The sequence below is a fragment of the Aplidium turbinatum genome, chromosome 17 (genome assembly GCF_918807975.1).
Source record: "Aplidium turbinatum chromosome 17, kaAplTurb1.1, whole genome shotgun sequence".
Taxonomy (NCBI): Eukaryota; Metazoa; Chordata; class Ascidiacea; order Aplousobranchia; family Polyclinidae; genus Aplidium; species Aplidium turbinatum.
This window is the reverse complement of record NC_137488.1, coordinates 4102398-4118235: the sequence shown is the minus strand read 5'-3', so window position 1 is coordinate 4118235 and position 15838 is coordinate 4102398. Positions and strand designations below refer to the sequence as shown.

The following is a 15838-nucleotide window of genomic DNA, read 5'->3' as shown; positions in this document are numbered from 1 at the left end:
ATAATTCAAACGGTACGTAATCCTTAGAAAAATACTGCTGTTAAATTTTTAGCTTAAATTTAGCCTATGGTTTTTAGGTTTATTTGTGGCATATTCAACGCGGAGATCACAAAGTGTGAAGATAGAAGATGGAATGGAAGATTTCTAAGATGGAATGGAAGAAATCTCAGGATGGAAGATGGAAAAAACGTCTTCCATTCCATTCCATCCCATACCTTGCTGACAACAGTGTTTTTCGTTTTATGTCTGTCCATAAAGTGTCTACAAGAAGCAATACTTCGAAAATGTGTCTTTGGTATTTGTCACCTCAACTCCAGTTATAATCAACAACGGCAATGGCTTTTTTAGTAACCTGCTCTGATGATGTCGCCAAACTTCCAAGCTTTTTTCTCATACCTTTGAAATGAATCCTTGAAGGACCTATTGAACATTAACGTCCAAGACCTATTATGCAATGAGTTAAGGCTCTTGAAGAATTAACTTTTGTATGTTTTAAAACCAAAGCTTACTTTACCAGCAACATTATATTGCATGTACGCTCCAAAAGTCATTTCAACAAAAATAGTGAATTTTGACCGTGGCAGAAAAGAGTTCAACACCCCCCTTATGAAGACGCCTCTTACACAGTTTAGAGCTATTGTTGTAACGCTATTTAATCTTACTTTGGCAATTAAAATGTGTATAGACACTAAGTATTATTATTTCACATTTTTATGTACTTGTTTTTGCAATGAAAGTGAAAAAACATGTTTTGTTTTTTAATGTTTGCTTGTGTATAATAGGTCCTTCAGGGACAGGACAGATTATACACTCTTCAAAAAAGTTTGTATAAGCTTTAACCTCACAAAAATAAATACAATTGTCAAGATATTTACACAGTCAATAAACATTGACCTTGGCCGTATTCTCTAAAAATTTTTTATCTTATTTTGATATGAGCTAAAGAAATGAGAGCAAAAAAGAAAAAATGTGTAATAGGTCCTGCATCTCTCCTACTACAAAAAAATAGTAAAATTCAGTTTTTTGCTTATAAATATTTTTCAAGTAGTCCTAGAATAAAAAGTGTTCTTAAAGCAGATATAAACATGCCCCTTCTGCAGCTTTTGATGTAACGTTCATCTTTTTATCTCAAGTGGTTTTCGAGATATGACAATTTTTATGAAAATGAGTACTGATAATTATAGAAAATCCCAGCGCGACCGTGTGACGTCATTATTTTCAAAACAAAAAATTTCACGTTTGTGTTTTTGAAAGTCCACTACAACTTTTCAGAAAGTCAAAGAAAATCCATGAACATCGCCATTTTTTGGCACAGCCTAGGCGGGAAGTTGTCGGCTACTTAAAGTGCCTCTGACAGGAAAATAAATTTGCTAAATTTACCTATGATACCAAAGAGATGACACTAACAAACTTCCCTGACCAGCAAATCGTAAAAAATATCAACAGGCTACTAAGTTACACGCTTGCAAACTTTCGTTCACTTTCGGCGAATCTGGCACTCATTCAATTGCGAAAATAAAAACGGCAACCTAGCTGTGACGTCACCGTGGGTGGGAAGGACACATTCTTTCTCTGTGGTGAGTTGATAAGGTATGGTACGACTGCTCCAAAACGTTAACGTGTGGGGCTCTATTGGTCTAAAGCATGTGCAAAATGAGAATTACCGAAAGGAAAAAGTCAACTTATTATTACTATCAGGTTTAGATCAAATAGATTGAGTTTATTTTTATCAAACAGCATCTCAATTCAATTGAAATTGCAGTTTTTCTAAACTCTTGTAGGGCTACAATTTGGATAATTTTTTATTTGTCCTAATCTGGCTATAGCCATTTGCAGTGTAACAGCAGTATCTCACAGGCAGTACACTTAATTTATGGTTGAGGTAGGCCTAGTGCCTGGAAATTGCTGTTTATGTGACAGAGTCAGTGACAAAGACGTGTGCTATATTTTCATGCTTTCAAACAAAACAAGGTGCTGAGAAGAAAATAGTCAAAGTTTTCTTCAAGTGTTCGAAAGTGGGATGGACCATACAAAACTAGTCGTATATGTTTTCTTCACTTCACTGGAGATGATTTTGTTAACACCACCAACCCGATTTGGATCTTCTCAGCAATGAGTGGCGTGCTGGGAACTATAGGTGGTGCGTTTGCCACAAGTGCGAGTCTATGTCCCAGCCCAATAAATGTGTATGTTGCCATGAAGTGCCACAGACGAAAGAACTTTTGAAGAAAGACAAGAAAGACGAATCTAGCTGAGTTACCAATTTGACCGATTTTGAGGCACACTTACATCCCGCAGTTCTGAGGACTTTTTTTTTTATGAGGAGCCGGAAGAACTCGAGAAAAAAGCAATAAACCGAAAGGAGAAAACGGAGACCTATCGAAAGAGTAAGGATGCTACATTAGGCTAAAAATACCCTAAACGCTAAAGAATGCACACTAAACGAAGTGATATTATTTCCTTGCAGGCAGTATCGGTAATTAGTCGCTTACAGGCATGTATTGGAGTGGATACTACAAGGTGGTGCTCTCGGAAGCAACAATCGGATTGTGCTGCCGTCATGCATTGTTTGGCGAATCCGAAACAATTTTCAAGTCCAGATGGCCGTTACACCGGATTTCAATGGCCAACTGAAGGCACATTATGAGGGAGAGAGAGAGAACTTTTATTTATTTATGAATAGTGATGAATGATGATGAATTAAATATGAATGATGATTCGTACGATTTCTTCATTTTTCACTTCAAGTATATTTTAGGTTTTGTAGGAACGTATCCAGTACAGTTTTATTAAACTGCAAAAAACAATAAATCTTTGAAAAAAGCAACCGCTTGTACCAACTCCGACCAAACTGTGATCCACCAATTACATCTAGAAAGCATTTGTTTCATCCGTCGCTAACAACGCCCACCCACGATGACGTAATACCACCAAAGTCGTCCCAGAGCAGTGAAATATGGAGTTTCGCCTGTGGTGGCGCTGCGGAACTGTCGTTTTGTATACATTTCGCCCTAACCAGTCGAGCTTCGAGGTTAAGATTAAAAAGTTCGCTAAGCATAATTTTGCGCTAGAAAATGCTTAGAAAATTTACTATACTTGGGTCCAACCTGTCAGGGGCACTTTAATGAACAGACATTTTAACTCGCTGTTGGAAAGGCTCAAGGACTTACTTCTGTCAAAAAAAAGACCTCCGCAAATGACGTTTAATTCAGTACCGACGTTTCATGAGATCATACCAACACACCAAATAATTTATTCTCGGAGTCCTGACTGGAGTTGAAACGTGGTTTGATGATTCCCGCAATAGTCGAATGATTTCTGTTTTGATTTTTTCACGCATTGTTTCATAAAAAAAAAAATTCACTTTAAATTGTAAAGTAGCGGGAGTGCGACTGAAAGAAATGTAGCGCCTCTCCGTTAACGCTACATTGGGAAAAAGTAGCGCCCCTACTGCAGAACTACTCCAATAAAGATGTAGCGCCGCTGCCGCTACCAAAAAGAAGAGCGCTAATGCCCACCTCAGGTCTTAACTTTTTTTACGTCACACGCTAAAGGTAATTCTTTCTGTGTGAGGCAGAATTGTTCAGATTTCAGGCAGGTGATGAGCAAGTCTACTTTGCTTCGCCAAAACAATACATTTACAAGATGGCAGTTTTACTGGTCATAAAGAAACTGTCGAACAACTTTAAGAAATATGATCGTAATAATAATGTTATGGTTTCATTCAGTGGCGTACGCAGGGGGGGGGGGGGGGGGCATTGGGCCATGCAATTAAAAATGGTTTAGTAGTTAACGACGTAGATTAAGGCATTTAATATGTTTTGCATTGCTTTGTCAAAGCAATCAATGTAACAATGTTGTTTTATAGACTAAGCCAATGCGAAATACATGGCCCAATCCACCTACCCCCACCCCAGGTATGCCAATGTAGCATAGTGTTCTGTAAGCCTATTATAGTGATTAGTGAGAGAGAAATGGATAAAGTCTAAACTAAAACCATACTGGGATATCATGAAGACGTCTGGGATATTAATGGCCAGTGGCGTAGCCAAAGGGGGGAGGGGGGGGGGTTGGGGGTTACAACCCCACTTTGGCACGCGTGTGACGTCACGATATTGAGAATGATGCTTCCAGTCTCTTTATGCTTGGGAATGATGCTTTCAGTCTAAAAAAAACTTGCCTAATTTTAAACAAAACTACATTAAAAGAGCGAGTTTTGCCAATACCAAACATTCAAACATCTCAGCCAGGAATTAACAACAAGAAAACATAGAGACTTAGCTTTATTTCCGAAAAATGCGGAAGAAAACATGATCTTATCCTTTTGCTATGCCACCTGACAGCACCATTTTACAGGAATATTCATACTCACATTTTTGTTGAAAATGCTCTCAGAATGCACCAAATTCAAAGTAATTTTTCAAAATTTTCTGGGGGAGGCCCCCAGACCCCCCGCCGCTGGGTGTCCTCTTAAGAGAAAGCGCCGACGGGCTTCGCCCGCCAGTCGTCAAAAAACCCCCTTTCAAAATTCTTGGCTACGTTATTCTCAATGGGCCCTCCCCTTGAGAAAATCCTGCGTACGCCACTGGTTTCATTTATTGTCGCTTTACAAATGCTTTTAGCGACAGGCTCGACTTTAATTTTTTATTAGATTTACAACGTCATCACATTATTACATAATTATCCGAATTATTCTCACTGCGTTATGCAAGGAAGATTACAATCGGTACCGTTTTCAAAGTCTTTGATGTGACTCGATCTGGAATCAATCTCAGACCTGCCAGCACTAGAGGCGAAGGTGAAACCCTTGGGCTCCTATGCTGGTAATTTGTGATCGTGTTGTTATTCTGCTTCCAGTGCTTTTACCTTGCTTTGAGTAATTCTATTTCAACTTTGTTGTTTCAACGTGATGTGACGTTGCTTGGATTATCATCAAGAATTTGCCTTCAACCCGCAGCACTTCACAGCAAGACTGATTGCCAGTTGAGAGCGTCACATTTGAGTTTTGACAAATGTTAAAAAAGACGCTTTAATATGATTCGTTGCAGTTCTTTGCACCGCATAAGCATAAAGTTATGACTTCATCAGGTGGATGCGCAGCATAAGAAAAGTAGCTTTCGTGATCATTTCTCACATTGCTGAGAACATGTAGCAATTTTGAGTCACATTCAATCAATATTGAGCTTGCGAAGTTTCCACTTTGGCATTGTAAGCAGGGCCGGATTTAGCTGATAGGGGGCCCGGGGCACTTTTAGATCGGGGTACCCCCGTGCAAAAAATTTTTTCAAGCCTACGGCGCGAAAAACCATCTCTACGTCTACAGTAGCATCAGTCCGGTACTGCACAGCATTTTGCAGAAACTTTAAAGGCCAAAAGGAAAAAATAGCACAAAATCACATTTTTTCCACATAGGGGGGCCCTTCAAAAGTCGGGAGGCCCGGGGCAACTGCCCCTTCTGCCCCCCCTTAAATCCGGGCCTGATTGTAAGACGTCGTTATCACGTCTCATTGTGTTGAAACAATGCAAAAGTGCCAGCTTTTGCTTGCTGAAACAGGCGAGCATGATAAAAAGTTGCAAGTTTCTTTCAGACAAATTGAACTAACACAAGTTATTTTGAAATGAATAAGCAAAAGTTTTCCCAGCAAACCATTCAATTAATCTACAGTAGCCTATATGTACCTTAATTATTTTGTATATGCACATCATTTCGTTGTTTAGAAAGCTGAGCAAATGGGGTAATGTGGTTCTAAGGGGTGCACGGTCGATTGGTCGACAGACATTTGGTCGACAGGACAATTGGTCGACAAGACAGTTGGTCGACAGGACGTTAGGTCGACAGGTTAGGGTTAAGTGCGTAGGGTTAGGGTTAGAGTTAGATTAGAGTTAAGGTTAGTTAACTAACCCTAACCCTAAAATGAATCGTTCTGTCGACCTAACGTCCTGTCGACCAACTGTCTTGTCGACCAATTGTCTGTCGACCAATTGTCCTGTCGACCAACTGACCGGGTACCGTTCTAAGGTAGGCGTTTGTTGTCATAGATAGTTTGGAATGCAGTTAACATTTTTTGAGAAATTCAAAAGCGATTTAATGATTCTGATACGACAAAAATGTAAATATCTCAACGAACGATGCTATGAAAAAGTAACTATTAAACAGAAACTAAAATTCAATTTATTGCTTTTCATTGTTTACTGCTCATGAATATGTCTTCATACTTGAGTGTTTTTTAAGAAATCAAGCTTTTTTGTTAATTCAATTCTAATTTGGCAACTCTGTATCCGTCGATTTTGGTGCAACTTCCAAAGAAATTTTCTCAGTTAAAAGGTGAGATGTTTTAGTTTAACTTCCATAGGCCTACCTGCAATGTCGTAAGTTTTGTTAATTTGTGATACAACGATTTATTTATGTGATAACTTTTGTTCCCAGTCGAGTTCGGTTTTTGGGTGTGTGAGTAGTTCCTTTTTTGAAGTTTAGATCTAGATATCATCTAGCAACCCTGCTAGGAGAGGGTTCAAATTGATCAGAAAATTGTGGAAAAAGGGGTGGTTGATACATCCCCGCGAATGTCCAACTGATTTACAGTGGAAGCTGTTACGCACTGGAAGCTGAACGATTGATTGAACCTTTGTCGTCGGAGTGAGAGCCTTTTTAAAAAGCTTAATCCTGGCAGTTTCACGCAGCAATGTTTAGGGTTTAGAGTAGACTTATATTTATTTTTTCAATTCTATTTCTTCATAGATATAATATTGATAAAAGATTCTATTCTCACAAATGGCTTCAATAGGCAAACGAAAGCTGCAGTTGCCTCAAAAATTTAATGCAAACTGGCCTCGTTTTTTCGCCTGGCACAGCTAAATCATCGGCATTTTTAGCAAGATCCTGGCATAAACCATTTGTTGAACAATTGTTCAGATTGAAAATCCAAAATTATTATTGCATATTGAGAATAAAAAAAAAAGTGTAACATACATTAACGTAGGCCTATAGTGTTCTGTAAGCTTATTATAGTGAAAAAGAAATGGATAAAATCTAAACTAAAACCATTCTGGGATATCATGAAGACGTCTGGGATATCAATGGCCAGTGGCGTAGTCAGGGGGGGGGGGGGTGGTTACAACTCCCATTTTAGCACGCGTGTGACCTCACGCTATTGAGAATGATGCTTTCAGTCTAAAAAAAACTTGCCTAATTTTAAACAAAACTGCATTAAAAGAGCAAGTTTTGCCAATACCAAACATTCAAACATCTCAGCCAGGAATTAGCAACAAGAAAACATAGAGACTTAGATTTATTTCCGAAAAATGCGGAAGAAAACATGATCTTATCCTTTTGCTATGCCACCTGACAGCACCATTTTACAGGAATATTCATACCCACATTTTTGTTAAAAAATGCTCTCAGAATGCACCAAATTCAAAGTAATTTTTCAAAATGTTCTGGGGGAGGCCCCCCAGACCCCCCACCGCTGGGTGTCGTTTTAGGCAAAAACGCGGCCGGGCTTCGCCCGCCGGTCGTCAAAACCCTTCCTTTCAAAATTCCTGGCTACGCTACTGTCAATGGCCACTGTCCACACTCCCCCCCCTTGAGAAAATCCTGCGTACGCCACTGTCCACACTCCCCCCCCTTGAGAAAATCCTGCGTACGCCACTGTCCACACTCATCAAATGTAAGCGACAAAATGTAAGCCTCCGGTACCGGTACCATATGGTAGGCTACGCTACCTACTTTAGTTTACTTTGAACACTTTTCACAGTCACTTGTGTGTATTTTTTGAAGTATTTATGCTAAATATCTCAAATTTGGTCATCATTGGGTGTAACTAGACAAAAAACTCGAGTCCACTTTGAAAAGCACTACAAACACATTGATGCAGCCAAACAAAAATAGGTGGGGCTACTTTGAACACGTCCAAACTTATGCACACCAACATAGCGGTAAATCGCTAAAAAAACACTTGATAGCAAAAAAAACACTAGAACACTAGATGCAACCCAAAAACACTAGATCTAGTGGAAAAACACTAGGAGTGGCACCACTGATATGTATCAACAATCAAAGAACCAAATACAGGGAGATACCAGAACCACTTATGGTTGGTTGGTTTTGAATCTTTATCCTCGGACTGATTAAGCCTTGATTGGTTATTCCTGGTAGCTTCGCATAGGCTACTTGTAGAGGCTCTTTACGCAGGGCCGGTTACCGAGATTGGCAGAGTGAAATTTTTTGACTGTTTAAGTGTTATTTCCGGGGAATTATTCCATTCACGCTGAATGGAGAGCAGTCCTGAAATGCGTTGCTCAAGCGCACACCCCGAGAGTCAAACCAGCACGGCTTGATTTTGAGCCGGGCGCGTAGCCACTGAGCTAACAGGAAACTTGCTGAGCAAGAATGTGACATTGTTTGTATGAATTTTTAATTATGTCAGTTGTTTTTATTGAAGTGTGTTTTAATTGCTTCATATGACTGTTAATTTTTATTAAGGTCGATATAGGGACTGGCTAATTTTGGCTATTTTTTTGTGTCTTGTGGCTAAAAACTCTTTCAGCAACCTGGCAACCCTGTTAGCATTAGCAACGAGCCAACAACCGGTTTTAGAAATGAAAATTTTGGACAAGGTGTAGCACAATTCAAAAATTACCTAGGCTATAAGAGTTGTGGAGCATGGTAAAAAAAATTTAACCAGATTAATACAACAGCACGCTTACTCTTGTCCTGCTGTTTTATTTAAACACATCAGGACAAATATGGCACGAGGTGAAAGTTAGGCTATGTAGCCTAACTTACGTATCCTGGTTTGTGGCAGCTCAAAATATACATAAGTTATTTAAAAATTGCTTAGGCCTACATTGCTTTCGCAAACGCAGGAGAATATCCAAACACAAAAAGTAGGCTACATAGCAAGTTAATTACAATAACTTTAAATTTTGCGATTTGAAGTTTACTCTCGTAGTTCAGTGTTGCCAGAACCAGCCTTGCGAATTCCAAAACAATATAACATTTTCCCAGAAATCGAATTCAAGAATTCTTCTACTAAATTGAACGTGATCTAAAAAAGCAAAAAAAGTCTTCACTTGTTTTCGAATAAAGCTTTTTTGCCCGTTTCAGATTTCAAAATCTGGAAATTTCCTCAATTTACAATTTTGACCCCAGCGACTTTGAAATTTTACCAAACTAGTAACTAAATTTCCCTTTTGGCAGAACTGATGTAGTGAAACAAATCTAGTGTTTCCAGACGACGACTAGAAAAAGTTTAACACCTTATTTTTCAGATTGTCAGACCACTTGGCATGCGACAACTCAGCAAGTACATTTCAGGTAGACTACTGTCAAGTCAGAAAATGAGATTTACTTGCTCAGCTTGGATTTGCTTGGTCATCGTTTGCTACACTGAACTTGCTGACTTATGACTTGGCAAGTTTCGGCTTGCTCACTGTCAGTGTCATCATTTGCCAACTTTAGCCACCTGATGAAATGTTGCTAGCTCAATTGTCACTTGCTCAACTGCCATTTGCTCAGTTCACAACTGCTGAAGCTATAAAGCAGGGGTCGGCAAACTTTCTGTACTACTGGGCCAAATCTACAAACTTCCGGTAACGCGCGGGCCGCATAAATTTCAACCTATAAACAATCACCACATTATCCTTAAAATCATGGCGCACCTGCAACTCCTATTCCTGTGTCTATTGCACAATGAGACGTGTTTGTTGCCGTTTCATATTTATTGTCAAACACGTATTAAAACGCAATGCATTGTTTTTATTTAGTTATCATTTATCAATGTGAAGGATGATGTTGTTTCTGTGTCATGGCCAAGGTGTTTAAATCAACTGGCAACTTTGTTGATGATATTTGCAATACGTCATTCAAATGACGATCTGACAGGCGAGTGCGAAGTTTATTCTTTGCGTAATTCATTTTTGAAAAAAGCTGCTCACAGCAATATGTGCTTCCAAACATGCACATTACAGGTTTTGCATTGTCATACAGATGAGGATAGGTGGATTTCTGGACATATTCTTTAAAAAAGTTGGCAATTGGAACTGAATCGTATTTGGCCTTCAATATGTTGGATGATTGAAGTTCAATGTTCAACCAAAGACTGGCTGCTCTCTAGTAGCCTTCCACTGTAGTCCGGGAACATCGTGAATCTGGGGTGGTAAAAAGATAGACCCTTGGCCCCAGAGGCTCACACGACGACGAAGACGATTGAAGTTCAATTATTTCCATTTGCATCTCATGTGGCATAGTATTGACATCCATTGAAAATGGAAGGCAAATAAATCGAATCTGTTTTTTTGATTTTTTAAATCGCAAAATCGAGATTCAAAGTTAGTTTTAGTGGAAACGATAAGTGATATGTAGGCTACTTATCAAGGTTGGAAGGTTTACAAAGGCCAAAATTGGGAAAATAAGCAAAGTTGGAATTGATTAATTGAGTTTCCCAAAGACGTAGCTTGTTTACGAAGGCATTAATATGATCATACATCTGATTAATAAATTGCTCCTTTCCTTGTAGTTGTAAGTTTAGCTTGTTCATATGAGAAGTGAACTCAGTGAGAAAGGCTAAATCTGTTAACCAATCAGGATCACTTAAGTTCATCAATGCCAAAACCTGCATTCTTTTGTTTCAAGAAAGTCACTATTTCGTTTCGCAAATTATAAAACTGTTGTAACATAGCTAACCTCGCAAAAATACACCAGATCTTGATGCACAGCATTCATCTCTTCAAATAAACTTTTGAATTGGCTGTGGTTAAGGCCTCTTGCCAAAACAAAGTTGATTATTTTAACAACAGTAGACATTGTTATGATATAAAATGAATTCATGCGTACATAATGATGAAACTTTAGTGTATGCACTAAAAGTAAGATCGTTCGAGGGCCGCAAAAAGTTTGTCCGCGGGCCGCATTTGGCCCGCGGGCCGCAGTTTGCCGACCCCTGCTATAAAGTGACTTGTGGGAGGCATTATTTTCCAAGCTAACCTTTTGTAGGCCCTCTATGGTAGCCTACTCATGAAAAGTTTTAAAAAATCATTTAGGCTACAGACTGTTGTGACTTCTGGATAGACTACTCCTTAGGCTACATACAGGGGTGGGGTGTCCAAAGTCTGGCCCGCGTCTGTTGTTGCACAATGTGTTATTTTTGGCCCGCAGACACACAGAAATTGTACAATATTAACTTGTATTTTTTTAAAAATTGATCAAAACAGAATTTTCTCACCGACAAATCCAGGCAAGAAAAGTTAAAATCATTGTTGCGTCATAATTGCACAACCAACTATTATTGCCTGGAATGTTGTAATGAGTGATACACAGATACAGGACGACGTCCACGACAACGAGTCGAGCATTCATGCATTCTCTTGCTAGCAAACCCAATGGCTGCTGCCAATTGAGCTTCTCTACGAAGTTGACAGCAACATCGATCTTTCTCTCGTGCTTTTTTATCAGCAGCGAGATAAAAATAAATTCCCAGAAATGTAAAAGTTTGCAAAAAAAAATGTTTGGCTTGTTTGGTTCCACATATTTGTGTGAGCAGACGTTCTCGGATATGAACTGGAATAAGAACCGCTTGAGATTAAAGCTGAGCGACTGCCAACTACGTGATATTTTATGCTTGTCAGTTGTCCACCACTACCACCACGAACCAAACTTGACCTGGTATAGAAATTGAGACGTCAGTTTCATCCTTGAGACTAACATGGCCTAGCTGTGTTAATTACAAAGTTTTGGATGTGTTAATTTCTGATAGAAAAGCAGATAACTACAGTCTAACTTATCCCGTGATATCTATTACAATGAAATACTTAAACCTGCATATTACTTTAATGTATGAAAATGACATTGAATAATACAATATTGTTACCAGATTGTCGGAAACTGTTTACCCGCGAGCACTTCCGCATTATCAAATTTGGCCGTCTGGGACAACGTTTGAACACCCCTAGACTACAAGGAGTGAAAACAGCACATTTGAAATGGAAGGAGTTGCGATGCAAAATTCGTTTGTCTTACTTTCCTTATTTTCATGTTAAGAAATTAGGTTCATTTTTAACCGAATTTTATGCGGTTACATTTTATTCCTTCGCGGCACATTATTTGGTAAATGCATTTGTAATCGGTGACATAAATAGACATGACAGCTTCCACATTTTATTTTCAGAACTTTACGATGAACCTAAAATGACGTTGCTTCAAAAATTTGTTGTTGCTTGCTCAGTTTTTTTAATATATTTTTTGATTTTAACAACATTTTATGTCAAGAAAAACCGTAGTTTCATAAAAGTGGAGAAACTACAGCAGAACGGAGTACTCCAAATAAAGCAAAACATCAATGAAAAGCAAACAACCAATTTCGTACATACACCAATACCAACTGCTGCTTTCATTCCCAGCAATAATTCTCTTAATCCGCTTTCAGCTTTTTATGGAATGCACTATAAAGACACTTACGGTTTGCCGCTGAGTGAAAATAGTTCGTTGAAAATATTTCAAAAAGTGAATGTAGAAGATTGGAAGTTTTTTTTTCCTGCGTTGACGTTCGCCTTCGAGAATTATGAGTCTAAAAATCCTACACGCAGTAAGATGTTTTTTACTCGAGAAGTGGTGACCAAAGTCACGAAAACACAGTTTTTAGTCGGTGAAGAGTTTGTAGCAGCTTTGAAACCATTCGATATTACAGGCCAAGCTAAAACCTTTGGAGGTGATTACTTTCGAGCAAGGTTACTTCGAGAACCTGCGCATTTCCGTGATGGAATACCATGCCGTGTCGTCGACAATTCGGATGGTACTTACACTGTGAAAGCCCCACTTCCAATAGAAGGTCGATTTCTACTGGATGTAAAGTTGGTTTGGCCTGTAGAAGGAATTTATGAACTCAACAAGAAGCAGACGGCTTTGATGTCTTGGAGCCACTTCAAGTACTTTGCAACTTACGAAAGTGGAGAAATAATGCCATGTGTCGCGTTTCATTCTGCAGAAACAACGTAAGTAGCCTACAATAGCCTAGCCCAGACAGTTAATTAGACCAGTGGTTCTCAACCTGTTTGTTTCGACAGACCCCTTTTGGTGCCATTAAAGCGGTCGCGGACCCCTAATCATTTTTTATCTGAAATTTTAATATATCGCGTTTCCAAACGAAAACAAATATTTTCTAAGCGACGCACATAAGAAGAATTTGCTGAACTTATGACATTGACGCAGTTATGCTATGAGCTATATATGTTGGCAGATAGGATCAGAAATCTATTATACATTCTAATTTATTATTTTTTGACATTTTTTTAAAAATTATATCAGAGTTTGTATGATCTTTGGTTTACAAAGAATTTCTCCTTCTTTCATTTATGATCAATATTTTGTTGTAATCATGGTCATTGCAAAACTGTGAGTGCTGATAGCCTGCTGACTAACGTTTGCATCTCTTAATCGCATTTACATAAAAAATTGTTCAGTTAAGAAACCGAACCTTTGTGCGACGCCTTTTGAAATTTCAAAAGACGCATCAGGGCGACGCACAGCTTGAGCATCACTGTAATACAAAAATAAAGCACAACTAATTTTTAGATGTCGTAATCTGTCAATCATGTTGCAAATTCGGAAATTTTTACGGACTCTTCGGTTGAGAACTGCTGAATTAGACTGTTTACGGTTGCATGTGGCATCAAGAAAGTTATGTTTCGTTCAATATCTGAATCGAGTCTGTAAATAAAAAGATAGTGTCCTAAGGTCAATAGCGTTAACATGAGGGTCCAGTGAGTACTTTTGGACCCGGGGTGATTTTATTGCCCGGAAACGTGAGACACCACCGCATATTATTTGGATATAATGCGTTTTTCTTAGAAGTGTCTTGACTTGGTCCCGGAGATCTCATTGATACCGGCCTAAGATATTCTCTCAATGGCCCTGTCTAAGGTTTATTAGCCAGGTAGCCTACTGACACTGGTTCAACTTCATACGACAGCAAGAATAAGTTGAACTTATATAGCGGTTTTTCAACATCAACAGTTTAGGTCGAAACTCAATTCTTTGCTAAGAAATTTAACGCAAAACTTAGCCTACTTTTACGTTGAAACGTAGCGAAAAAATAGGATTTTCTAAATTACATTAGCCTACCTTTTCGTAGCTTATTACCATAGCCTTGCAAATCAGTCCTTATTCCAGCGAAACAAGTTCTTCTCTAACCAACGCTGTTCTACGGCCAATGTTCTACTGCACATACAGTAGTTGGGTTCTCTCTTGCTTGACACATTCATCTGTTGTTGGCTCAAATTGTCATCATTAAAAAGCTTGTTATTTTTTTAGGACTAGAAATAGCTCCTGGTGCGATTACAGCAACCCGCGGACCAACGATCCTTGGTATTGTAAGGCATCACTTTTCGGAAGGTGTTCTCCCATAACTCACATCGATTTTATCACTCTAAAGACTAATAAGAATTTGGACGTGCATGGAATGTGCTCTCGATATCGTTGCAACACTATTTTTGAAACGGACATTGCTATTAGCGTGCTTCCACAAACAAAACTTTCAGTACCAGAACTTCCTTTGTGCGGTGACCAATTTGGAAAACAACATTTGACATTTCCTGTGAGCGGTTACTTCAATGATAACAAATGGAAATTGTTGCTGTGTAAACGAATACAAAGAAATTTGCAAATGGAATTATTTCTGTTAACGAACAAAGTTATTTATTTTTTTGGAGATGAAACTATACAACAATTTTATGACTTGTTTCAAAAATCCGCCCATTTGCAAGATGCTACTCCAGACAATGGCTATGTTTGGCTCCAACCCAGAATAGCAACGTCCTTCTCTAAATGGGTCAGAAACTTAACAATGTACTACAGAGCGCACGGTCCTCCACTGGAAAATACTGGTCCTGTGTACGCAAGACCTTACATTAGCGACTCTATACTTGGAATTACCAAGGGAGGACAGGATGTTTATGTCATCTTCAGCATTGGAGTTCATTTTGCTAATTATGATCCTACACTTTACCTCCACCGGCTACAAGGAATCAAAAATGCCATCCTGCAACATCATAAGGTATTTCCAGAAACCAAATTCATGGTAAAGGGTATGAATGTTGTCGAAAATTATTTTGAATGGAATACCTACCGCTTAGAAACAATATTAAAACAGACCTTTAAGGGCATGAGGAATGTCATTTTTTTGAATTTTTGGGACATGTCTATGATGTACAATCTGGTTGACGTCCTTCCATATGGAAGTCTACTGGTAGAACAGGGCTTAACTATACTGAGTTATATACAATAATATAGTTTTCATTCAGCAAAGTGAAGCAGGGGTAGAAAGTCTGTGGCACCATGCTTCTTCAACCTGCAGCTGCAGGCTAGGCCTAAATTTTCCTGTAGATTAATGGTTCTTTTTTTTTTTCTTTCGTGGCGCCCTAAAAATGAGCTTGTTAACGTTAAAACCCATAAATCTATATTAGTTAGGGTTAAAAGTAAGAACGCTAACTGGAAAAGGCGATCTACTATAACTATAGCCTAAGACACTTCCTCACATGGGTGATCTGCCTGCCCGAGTCAGAATCAATCACTAAGAAAACAGTAATACAGTATGGGTTAGGTTAGGCTACTTATAAAAACGACGGCAAAGCGATAGCACACAGAAGAGATAGGATGCGTATTGTGTAAGCTTTCCAGTATTTCTTTGCTGATATAATCTTTATCAAATCTGCTTTAGTTAGTATCAATAGCGATCTACAGTAGCCTATATACCTGCTAGGGGAAGACGGGACAAAGCGGGACATCGCGATTTCTCACGTTTTGTATTCTTTGGCTCCCTCTAACCGGAAGCACTAGTTAGGCAAC

At 38.8% G+C, this 15838-nt stretch overlaps 1 protein-coding gene across 1 annotated transcript; it reads left to right on the top strand.

The window, feature by feature from the left end:
* The first annotated feature begins 12184 nt into the window (after positions 1–12184).
* LOC145786873 (NXPE family member 3-like) lies at positions 12185–15278 on the top strand. Its single transcript, XM_082598613.1, has 2 exons — positions 12185–12987; positions 14306–15278. The coding sequence occupies exons 1-2, from the start codon at positions 12185–12187 to the stop codon at positions 15276–15278; spliced, it is 1776 nt and encodes a 591-aa protein (XP_082454739.1).
* Positions 15279–15838: the final 560 nt, after the last annotated feature.